Here is a 12,379-nt window from a genome sequence, read left to right as displayed (position 1 = left end):
TTCAAAGCTATTCAATGCCATTAATAACTTATACATTTTTTATTTGTTAGCTAACGGTCTACCACGTTCAGTATTATACCGGACTGTTGGTTTTAATTAATAGGCACTTTAGGCATGTTTCTGATTAAGATAACAGTGGCGAGAAGGTTGATGTTGCCAAATAACTGTACTCCACACATCATTTTTGTGTTGTATATGATTCTCTTGCTGAGCCGAGAGCTTTATGCTAAGAAAAAGAATTAAATGGAGCTCATCTTAGTCTTTGTATTGTTCCTTAATACTGATGTAACAAATTTTTGACACTATAATAAGATCAAAAATGTAATATTAGGGATGTATACTACACATCTTTACTTACCTATTACTTACTACTCCATCATTCGCAAAAATTAGTATCTCTTTTAGGTGTTGGGCAGATAATAATCAAGTTCAACCCCAATAGGACCTTTTTCATTGAATACTACTTTATTTATATCAGGTTTGTTTTTAGCAACCTCATATTAACAATTCCAATACGATATATAAAATCTCTTATTGCAGTTTTGTCTAGTTTCCTTCTCTTCGCTTGTAATTCATCATCACATTCATTACTAACAGAACTGTCGCTGTTATCACTTTCAATTATTAATTCCTCTTTTTAATGCAAAAAGCCGTTTTGAAAAATCACTTTTAGTTCTTGAGAAATAAATTTTTTCAAATCTTGCAATTTTCGCCGATTAAGTTTTAGAAATTCGTATTATATCCATTTCTTGGAATATGACTATGAAAATTTTCCAAAGTGTTAATAAAAGTGTCCTCTTTCAAATGCACCACCCCGTTTTGAAAAATAACTTTTAGTTTTTGAGAAAACAATATTTGAAGTTTTAATAAAATTTTCGATGGTGCAATTTTCATCGATAATTTTCAAAATTCGCTATACAATTAATTTTTTGGAGGATCCTTGTAGAAATATCACCAATAATGTAACAAGCCGTTTTGAAAAATATCTTTTAGTTCTTGAGAAATACATTTTTGAAATAATCGACAATTTTTTCGAATTCTGCAATTTGCGCCGATTAAGTTTTAAAAATTCGTATAAAATCCAGTTCTTGGAATATGAGTATGATAATTTCCCAAAGTGTTAATAAGAGTGTCCTCTTTCCAATGAACCAATCCGTTTTGAAAAATAACTTTTAGTTTTTGAGAAAACAATATTTGAAGTTTTAATAAAATTTTCCATGTTGCAATTTTCATCGATAACTTTCAAAATTCGCTATAAAATTCATTTCTTGAAGGATTCTTGTGGAAATATCACCAATTATTAATTAAAGTATCCTCTTTTTAATGCAAAAAGCCATTTTGAAAAATCACTTTTAGTTCTTGAGAAATAAATTTTTAAAATGATCGACAATTTTTTCGAATTTTGCAATTTTCGCCGATTAAGGTTTAAAAATTCGTATAAAATCCATTTCTTGGAATATGAGTATGAAAATTTCCCAAAGTGTTAATAAAACTGTCCTTTTTCCAATGAACCACCCCGTTTTGAAAAATAACTTTTAGTTCTTGAGAAAACAATATTTGAAGTTTTAATAAAATTTTCGATGTTGCAATTTTCATCGGTAACTTTCAAAATTCGCTATAAAATTCATTTCTTGAAGGATCCTTGTGGAAATATCACCAATTATTACTTAAAGTATCCTCTTTTTATTGCAAAAAGCCGTTTTGAAAAATCACTTTTAGTTTTTGAAAAATAAATTTTTGAAATGATCGACAATTTTCTCGAATTTTGCAATTTTCGCCGATTAAGTTTTAAAAATTCGTATAAAATCCAGTTCTTGGAATATGAGTATGAAAATTTCCCAAAGTGTTAATAAAAGTGTCCTCTTTCCAATGAATCAACCCATTTTGAAAAATAGTTTTTAGTTTTTGAGAAAACAATATTTGAAATTTTGATAAAATTTTTGATGTTGCAATTTTCATCGATAATTTTCAAAATTCGCTATACAATTAATTTCTTGAAGGATCCTTGTGGAAATATCACCAATTATTAATTAAAGTATCCTCTTTTTAATGCAAAAAGCCTTTTTGAAAAATCACTTTTAGTTCTTCAGAAATAAATTTTTGAAATAATCGACAATTTTTTCGAATGTTGCAATTTTCGCCGATTAAGTTTTAAAAATTCGTATTAAATCCATTTTTTGGAATATGAGCATGAAAATTTCCCAAAGTGTTAATAAGAGTGTCCTCTTTCCAATGAACCAACCCGCTTTGAAAAGTAACTTTTAGTTTTTGAGAAAACAATATTTGAAGTTTTGATAAAATTTTCGATGTTCATCGAAAACTTTCAAAATTCGCTATAAAATTCATTTCTTGAAGGATTCTTGTGGAAATATCGCCAATTATTAATTAAAGTATCCTCTTTTTAGAATTGCTTCGTTAGTTAAATCAGCATCAAAAAAGTTTATGTTGTATCTTGGATCCAAATAACTTGACATATCTTATCAGCTTTTTTATTAATTTCATTTTCACTTCAGAAATATATCAGAAATTATAACCATAATAGATAAATATGCCGGATAACCGGATATCCGGCTTTTCGCAAAATAACTATCCGTTCCATCACTACTACACAATAATAAAATTATTCAAATATAAATGCTAATGATAGGAAAAATCTAAAAGTGACATTTTAGTCGCCGTATATTTATCATGTGGCTTGAAATGCCAATGAATACATGCATTTAAACTGTTTCTAACTTCCACATCAAAGGTGAAAATGTAAAAGGGAATAAGTCGACTTTTGGAACATTCTATATGTATATGGCGAGTATACGGATTGGGCAATTAAAAAACGGTTTTAAATCCGAGTTTTATCGAAGGGGGATTTCCTTTCAATCCGGTATATTGCACAATCCGTGACAGTTTATTGCGTTTCGGATATTCTTTGGATGCCCTAAAATGGGGTTTGGTGCGATTCCCATACACAATAACCGCCCGGCCATAAGTTACGTAAGGATTAAACTTCATTTCACTCTTAAAATTTATTACATAAAGCCTACATTTAACGATTTTCGTTAATAATCGAACGTATTAAACGCAACGCCTGGAGGTGAAAACCCGGTTAAGGCTTCGTCTTTAATCTACCCCAAATGGTACAAATTGGAAGCCGTAGAAATTTTCCTAACCGCACATTACATTTATACGTATGCCTTTAGAATACGTCGTCGTCGCGTTGATGAAATATTTTCAATTCAAAACGACGACGTCGACGTTTCATGACGCCCGGAGTCTTAAGAATCAACCGGATTTCATTTAAATAACACGTTGGAGTGAGATTTTGGGGGGGCATAAATTTGTTGGGTTTCGACGATAAATAGTTACGTGGTATTTTCAGGATAAACTTGGGTTTAGAACTATTAATTACTATCCATCTCTCTCAACCCCCGGGGTCGAATCTAAACCTTTTCGTGTCTTGAGTTAAATAACAAAATAATTTATAATAATCAAAAAAGTTAATTTGAAATAATTTGTTCGAAAGTTTGGGAAAGGATACAAACCAGTAAAAGCAGCATAAGTCTTCTATAAGAAAGATCGAGTCTTCCATTGGCAGTATCCAGTCTTGTTGTAGTCCTAGAGTACTGCTGCAAGCTCTAAATAGGAATGGGAAAGGATACAAAACTCTAGTTAGATAAAACTTTTGAAAGAATGAAATGGTAGGTGGAAAATCTACGCTGTGTGCACATCTCTTTGACGTTAGGTCAAAGAGATGTGCAGCGAATATCTTCTTTTCAGGTTGGTCGAAATAAAGGATAACTAAGATAGCTGGTTTAGATGATCTGAAATTGTGTGGATAAGTTAGACAAGTTGTGTTGTAAACTTTTTAGACCTTCTGAAGAAACGACTTGCTGAGCGATAGACTCCTAGTAGTTATATCTAGTCTTCTTCCAAGCAATATCTAGTTTTCTGCCGGCATTATTTAGTCTTCTATAACCAGAGTTTTATCTTCTGCCAGTAGTATTTAGTTTTCTGCCAGCAGTGTCTAGTTTCTGCCTTCATCTCTCTCAACACTTGGTTACGAAACTAAACCTTTTGGTGTCTCGAGTTAAATAACAAAATTATTTATATTAATCAAAAAAGTTCCATTGAAATTAACTTGTTCAAGTATGAACTGGTAAGTTTAAATACCTCAGTTCGACCAAAAAAGGTAATAATTCAAAGTTGGCGGTAGTCGAGGCCGCCGGGGGCATTTACATAAATAACGCCACGCGGAACTTTCATTATTTTTTTGCGCCCCAAAAATTTACGACCTCCACGGCGTGCCCGTTCATTTGAACACCCACGGGAGGCATAACAATAACAAAGTTTTCGTTTCGCGAGAAAAGCTTTCGATGCGAAGCTTCATCCGCGACCGCACCGGTTACTTTAATTAACCGATAACATCTAGCGGTGCAAAAGGAAGCCAAAGATTGCATCCCGATATTGCATCCCGTAGAATAACGCAAAATAGCGAGTTTGTTCAAGCTGCACCAGTCGGAAAACTGCCTAATTGTGTACGAAAGATTTTTCTTTGAAGATTGTGTGTATAACCCTTTTGTCTGTACTACGCTTCATTTATTCCTTGCGCACTGCAGCAGAAATATGTTTACTCAACACAAAAAGGAAATCTTTGGTTTCTATTCTTTACCAGATATAATTGGTACGATAACATAATTTGATTAATTTTTTCGATTTACTTTGAAAGCTGTTTTACAAACTAATCCATTAATTTTAAATATATAGGTATATTGATGTACGCAAAAATTGTATGTAATTACGCTTTCCCCACGGTCATCTCTTTGATGTTTTGTTAAAATTTAACTCATGCAAAATTAAATTGAAATTTTGTATCTATTAGTCATTTAACATTAATTAATATTATTCCATCTTGGTAATTTAATTAAATAAATAAAATAACTATATTTTTTGATATAGATAGTTTTATTTATATTTTTCGGCTCTACCGGTTTCGACTACTATTTGTAGTCATCTTCAGGAGAAATCTTTCTTCTTATGTTAGAAGAAAGAATAAAGGAAAAGACATAATAGAAAAGTTTTTAACAGTGATTAACAACAAGAACCAGGAATCTAGATTTAGAATATTCGAAATACATTTGACGTGGCTAATTTCTCCTGAAGATAACTACAAACATTAGTCGAAACCGGTAGAGCCGAAAAATTAAAATAAAACTATCCATCTAGAAAAACTTAGTTATTTTATTTATTTAATTTAACATTAAAGTTGCAATAATTCTCGCGAATTAAAGATAATTTAACGAACACCACCGGAAACGTTCCGGTGCTCGTTATTCCGGACCAATACTGTAGTACTAAAAGTGCGCATGTGCTTTGTGTTTTCTTACAACCTTGTTATGAGATAAGAAAATTAAAAAAAAAATTGACGAGTTTAAATTAATCAATATTGTTTAAAATGCAATAATATTTCCTGTAATCTACGTTTAGAAATAGATAAACAGTTTATTGATGTATGTAGGCGGTTTGCAGATGTGTGACACTAACACAACATCTGCATATCATGATTAGTGAAGAGTCCTCAATTATACGAACACACATTGCAGGATGAGTATCACTCTAATTTCAATTAATCGTGATTAATTGCATTAGATTTTCCGATTCTCTCTTTATTGCTTTAAAAATCCTTCCAGAAATTTTTCTTTTTTCAGCACATCTAATTTACTATACTTGTTACGAATATTTTTTTTTATATCTGAGTCGTCATTACTTGCTTATGTGGTGAGCAAAAATGCTCACCAACGCTTCTAAAATCTAAGTAAATTATTTTTTTGGCAGTATATCGAGCAAGAATTGAGCTTGCTCTAACACTTTTATAAGGTTCTTCGCAGAAAGTAGAGAAGTGAGTTGAGCATTAGTCTCTTATTAGCTGCATCTGGCCTTCTTGCAGCAATACGTAGTCTCCTGCTAGTTGTAAGGGTGATGTCATTTCGTATTGAGAGTGTGTAGTGATTTGTAAATAATGTATAGCTTTTAACCAGCAATATTCGATTGTCCATTAACAGTTTCTAGTCTTTATCAGTAGTGTCTAGTCTTCTATTATCTATATCTAGTCTTCTTCCATCAGTATCTAGATTTCTGCCAACAGTATCTCGTCTTCTATCAGCAGAATCTTATTTTCTGCCAGTAGTATCTAGTTTTCTGAGAGCAGTATCTTCTGTCAGAAAAGTCACAATCTAGTCTTCTAAAGAGATAAGAATTAATCTCGAACTTCGATTGGCAATTTCTAGTCTTGGCCAGCAGTGTCTACTCTCTAGTCTTCTTATAGGCAGTATTTAGTTTTCTGCCGGCAATATCTAGTCTTCTATCAGCAGAGTCTTGTCTTTACTAGTCTCCTGTAAATTATATCTAGCTTTTAACCCTCGGATGACCAAGGGGGGTCAATTTTAACCCCAGACACCGTTTTTCATAGACATTTTTAGAAATATTTGTGCTAATGGTCCCATTATTTTTTTAATCGATTTTTTTGACGAGTTTTCTTATTAGTTGTATTTTTTTACCTTGATCGAGCAACTAAATTTGTCAAAAAAAATGTTTTGACAAGTTGGGGTCAAAAATGAACCTCTTGGTCATCGACTTATCATTTTTCTACAATTATAATTTAAGATTATTTTTGAAATCTGTGCGCTAAATGTGTCAACATAACCTTGATTCAGGTGCAAGTTTCTAAGTTTGTCTCAGTCAGTGAAAGTCTTGTGATGATACGAAAATATCATAAAAATCAAGTGTTGGAAGATAATCCATCGGATCATGAAAGTTCAAATTCAAGTGATTCAGCTGCGGATAATGATAAAACAAATGTTACGTTGCAAGCAAGAGATGGTACAATATGGAGCAAAATCACGCCTAGATTGAGCATACGATCCTCTAGAAATATCCTTTGCGAAATGTATAAAATTAGAAGTAGAAAATCTATTTCTGATGAAATTATGGATGTCGTCATTCAAGAAACACGGAGACGGGTTTACATAATTTTAGGAGACGATTGACAAGGTAGAAATAAACGCTTTCTTTGGATTGCTAATTCCTGCGGGCTCCTTCAAAGCAAACCACGAGCCAATATTGGAATTATAGAGTACTAAATATCTATCGTTTTACACACCAATTTTTTGTGCCACAATGTCTCACAACAGAATGAAATCTTTACTTAGATTCATACGATTTGACAATTTAGCAACCCGATCAGACAGACGTGAAGTTGATAAATTGGCAATTATTCGTTATATTCATGACATTTTTGCTTCAAACTGTAAGAAGTCCTACATTCCTAATGTTGGAGTTTGTATCGATGAGCAGCTTGTAATTATTTAAATTTTTTTAAGTAAAAGAGTCGTTTTAGATTTAATTGATGGATTGGGCAATGGATATGGTGTAACCACCGATAATTTTTTTACATCGCTGCAGCTATCACAGGAGTTTCTGGACCAAAACATTCTGTCCTGAACATTCTAGTGAATTGCCAGCAGCGTCAAGTCTTCTATAAGGAGGATTGAGTCTTCTATTGATAGTATACAATCTTGCTGGAGCTTTACAGTACTGCTGCAAGCCCTAAATAGGCAGTTGGAAATCGGAGTGACATCAACAAAAGGAAAAATGTGTATTTTTTGAAAATGGGAAAAGATACAAACCTGTAGCAGTGTCAAGTCTTATATAATAAAGATCGAGAGAGATCTATTAACCATTTACACGTATATGGCTTAGATCCTAAAATAGAGTCAATCGACATTGAGAGATATTTAAGTAGTACATTCACTCAAGCTATCTGTTCCCTTTGAAAGCCTGAATGATGTAAGGAAACCTGAAATTTGGCCATCTAATCCTAATAAAGAACAATAAAAAGTTTAAAGAGAGACCGGATCTTCACTCACTGTTGATAGAGAGACACATTGAAATCTCCGCAGTTGAAATACATAAAAAAATTATTATTGGTATCTATCGATCAACGAGCCGAGATTTTTAGATATTTTTTTGACAAATTCCAAGATTTGTTTCACACTATAAGAAAAGAAATAGATATCAAAAAAGTCTTCATTGGAGGGGACTTCAACATTAATGTATAGCCACTAAAAATCAAGAAGCTATATTACTGCAAGATTTATTGCAGAGTTATAATTTACATTACGTTTTCTATGAAACATCAAGAGAAACGACAAGAACTACGTCTTGCATTGATAACATTATTACTAATTGGAGTGATGAACAGTATATAAAAGAAACATTAATTTACACGTGTCAGATCATTACGTACAGCAGCTAAAGTTGCATAACAAAGAAAAGGAAGCTGAAACAATACATGTTATTAAAGGAAGGGTTACACAAGATTCGAATGTATGCCGTTTTGAAGCGGAAATGTTGAAGTGTTTCTTCTCCGAAAATGCTGGAAATACACCAAAAGCAACGTTTTCTGCTTATTTCATGTACTTGAAAAGTACCTTTGACAACTGCTACCCTGAAAAAGAAACCTGTGTTTCGAGTAGAAAAAGGAAAGAAGTAAAATTATCTACAACTACAAAAAACAGCTTTAACACCACTCACATCAAACAAAAACGGAAGAAGCACTAACGAACTGCATAATGAAAAAACGATATACCAAGCTGAAAACAGACAAAAAAAGGTATGGCAAATAATAAATAAGGAAATAAAAAGAGGTAGAAGTAACTGCAATACAACTATCACGGCTGAGGTATACAGCAACTATCTGCAGAAAAACGGGAGCAAAGTTAATCCGTAAACCTCGGTGAAAGGACGTTGAGTCGCCCACCGTCCTTCGGAGGGGACGTTAAGCCGTCGGTCCCGGCAACCAGTCGTCAATCTCTGGTTGTTGTTAGCAGCACGCATGTGTGTGAGGCTTGACTTTATAGGGACGAGTGCGCGTGAGCGCTCTCTGACCCCACGCTCTAAGATCGACTGATACTACAGAAGTCAAAACAATAGTGAAAAATTTTAAATCAAAAATAACTGAGGACATTTATGGAATCTCTGTTGCTTTTCTGAAAAGAACTATAGAAGGTTAAAATGGAATATTTCCAAACGAATTGAAGTTAGCAAAAATCATTCCCATCCACAAAACAGGGAATGTAGAAAAGCCAGACTGGCCAATTTCTATTCTCCTAGTAACTTCGAAAGTCTTCGAATGCGTAATAGCAGATAGAATTTTTACTTTTTTTCAAAAGAGAAAGTTTTTCACTAAATATCAACATGGCTACCGTTAAAAAAATCTGTAGACACAGCTATACAAGATACCGTAAACAAAATACTGGAAGCAATAGATAAAAGAAAATTTTTAGAGTTGGTTGGAGTTGATTTATCAAAAGCTTTTGATAGTGTAAACCATCCCCTACTCCTAGATACGTTACTACGGTATTCGGGGTGTTGCACACGACATTCTGAAGTCATACTTGAATGGAAGATCTAGTGCTGCAGAGGTCTCAGTGGGTGTTCCTCAGGGTTCGGTATTGGGTCCTTTGCTATTTATCATATACATAAATGACATGCCAAGCATTATACCAAATGAGACCAATGCATTACCTTTAACAACAGACATAGCAATACCGAAAATAAATCCCTAAAATTCTTAGGTCTGTATCGAGGCGAGGAATGAAAAATCAAATGATACCCATATAGATAATACTGCCAAGAAGCTAAATGGCACAATTTACTGTGTACGGAGAATGAGAGCTATCAGTACCATAGAAACTCACATATTATGTACCACTAATAACACAATTCAACATAACAACATAAATTCTTTCAACCTTAATTCAATCAAACTACTATTTGTTTTTGCAAAACTAACGACTTTTGTTGTTTGATTTGTGACTTCCATAGTAGCATAGTTTATAAGAAATGCATTATTAAAAAATCAGTATTAAATTGTGCACATTTCTGATCCTAGTACCTAAAGATATGATATACGCGAACAATTTTTAACATTTTGAAAAATATGTCTTTCCACTTAACTAAGAGTCATGGAACTTTTTTCTTATTTTTACCAGAACAGGTATGGGTTGGCCTCTCGTCCTGTATCCGGTTGACGTTGAGTTTCGGGACAACCTGTATATATATTAGAATGTATTCAAGGAAAAATTGTAAATATTAAAAACAATAAAACTAATCTCGAACTTCAATTGGCAGTTTCTAGTATTTGAGAGCAGCGTCAAGTCTTCTATAAGGAGGATCGAGTGCAGATAAATTAGACAAGTTGTAAACTTTTTAAACCCCCTCAAGAAACGATTTTCTGAGCGGTATTCGTCTTTGGCGAAAGATTTTATTCGCGAATTCCACAGGAAATGAACTCAAACCCGATATTATCTGGTCGATCATAATCCATAAATGTGGTTAAATGGGATATTAGATACGTTTAGTAACAATTTCATAAAAAAACCTTTATAAAAAACTTATTTTTTAAATGATTACAAATGTAGATACTTGATATGATTGCTGCAATGCGATTTTTACCGTATTCAACACGTTCAAAGCATTGAAAGAGCATAGAATATGTTGAGGACCTTCGTATACTTGTCGTAACATTTATGATATCCGATTTCGCAATTTACGCGTGGAAAAGCTCAAAACCGACCTAGAGCGTAATGTAACCCGCTCGAATGAACGAAGCTTTTAGGATCTTTTCTTCCAGGGTCGCGTTTTAGGACGTCCCCGTAACGCATTTTCTTTGCAAAGGGAACATGCAAACTACACGTTGCCGGTCTCTTTATGTTCTCTATCAAAAAAGCTTCGTTACTAAATAGATTTTTTTGCGACCTTACATAATAGCGCGAATGTAACGTGGTAATATTAATAGTTGAATGCATCCCCACGATGAAGGTCTAAACAAAACAATTAATAACCTTCAGCCGACGTGTATTCTCGTTCAACGTATGAAGTGTTATCCTTAATTACGCGTTGTTTAAGCCCCAAGTGGATCCTGACAAGGTCCTGTTCGTCTCGTATATACTGCCTTAACGATAATAAATTGTGCCCTTCATTGCACGAGTGAAATTGGAGGGAAGGTTATCGTTATAACTTATAACCTAGTCCTTATTTTCTTGAAATAATTTGGTTTGAAAGTGGATTATTTATTTTTAACTAACCACCGTTGAACGTTTGAGTTTCGAGTCACAGGTGATGTCCATCCCTTCAATGGACGCCCTTCTCGAGGGCGCATTTGAACCCTTTTAGCGCCGACGCATGATGTACTCGTGACGGTGTCGGGCGCACAGAATTCTCGTGATAATCGCGGGGGATGCACGCGTTTCTCGGAAATCCCGGTAGTTGTTGCGTTGCCGGTTTTACGGTGATTTGTCTCTGAAAAGAACCTGAAAGTCGAAAAATGGAGGCGAAAAAACGCGTAGAATTGAACACTTTTAAGTTGATTTTTGAGTATTATCGCAATAACTCGAGAAATTTTAAATAATAATCGTGGAAATTGAGAGAAAGAGAGAAATGGAAGAGAATTCTTCGTACCTCGATCAGAGGTTTTCTTACGATTACGTCAACGTTTCAAGAAAGAACGAATCCTCATCACTAACAGGATTAGTTCTTAATTTCCAAGATATAGATCAGTATTTTAACAGTTTGAATTTTACCGGAAATGAGTCAGATGTTTTCGGTAATCTACAAGTATCATCGAATTGTAGTAATAATGTTACAAATCAAACGGGGTGTTTTGAAGAAAATCCTTCTTTGGAGGCATCTTATAACTATTGGGCGTTAATACTAGTGTTATTTCCGATATTTACATTGTACGGGAACGTTTTAGTTATACTTAGTGTGTACAGAGAACGAACACTTCAAACTGTGACCAATTACTTTATCGTCAGTTTAGCTTTGGCAGATCTACTCGTTGCAGTTGTGGTGATGCCATTCGCCGTTTACGTATTGGTGAGTGCTAGATTAAAGATTTTTATATAAGAAAGAAAATAAAAACATGCTATAATTTTAATTTAAACGGAACTAGTTTCGAGCTACAAGCTCATCCTCAGCCGAATTGTCATAATCGCTATTAAATCTATTTATAATTATAATTAAACAACATAGCAGAATGCACGATTAATAAAAGTTAAAATTTTTTATAGGAATGACAAGTTAAAAAAAAAAGGAGAAAGATTTTTATGTTTTTTAAACTTTAATTTAAGATAAAATTCGTTACCAATGCAAATTTAATGCAAAATCAACAATAAAAAAGTTTTTTTTCTCTATCTATTGATTCGTGCAAAATATTTTCAACGAATACTATGTTTCATTTACCATTTACTAAATATGTGCATGTATTCGTACCGAATTGGGCTGCGAAATTGAAATATTTGACGTTTTTATATTTTTATGTTTTTCC

At 33.4% G+C, this 12,379-nt stretch overlaps 1 protein-coding gene across 2 annotated transcripts in view; it reads left to right on the top strand.

The window, feature by feature from the left end:
• The window catches only part of LOC111413254 (dopamine D2-like receptor), a 127,364-nt gene that overhangs the window by 3,099 nt on the left and 111,886 nt on the right, over positions 1-12,379 (top strand). Inside the window, exon 1 of one of the 2 annotated variants that reach the window (XM_071200085.1) lies at positions 11,311-11,928. The exons of the other annotated variant lie outside the window; for it this stretch is intronic. Coding sequence (XP_071056186.1) covers positions 11,491-11,928 — 438 coding nt within the window. The 5' untranslated portion in view covers positions 11,311-11,490. Of the gene's footprint in view, positions 1-11,310; positions 11,929-12,379 lie in introns of those variants that run through there. 2 annotated transcript variants of the gene reach the window in all.

The sequence above is a fragment of the Onthophagus taurus genome, chromosome 11, assembly GCF_036711975.1.
Source record: "Onthophagus taurus isolate NC chromosome 11, IU_Otau_3.0, whole genome shotgun sequence".
Classification (NCBI taxonomy): Eukaryota; Metazoa; Arthropoda; class Insecta; order Coleoptera; family Scarabaeidae; genus Onthophagus; species Onthophagus taurus.
Note: the sequence above shows the minus strand (reverse complement) of the source record. Positions and strands in the feature narration are given on the sequence as shown.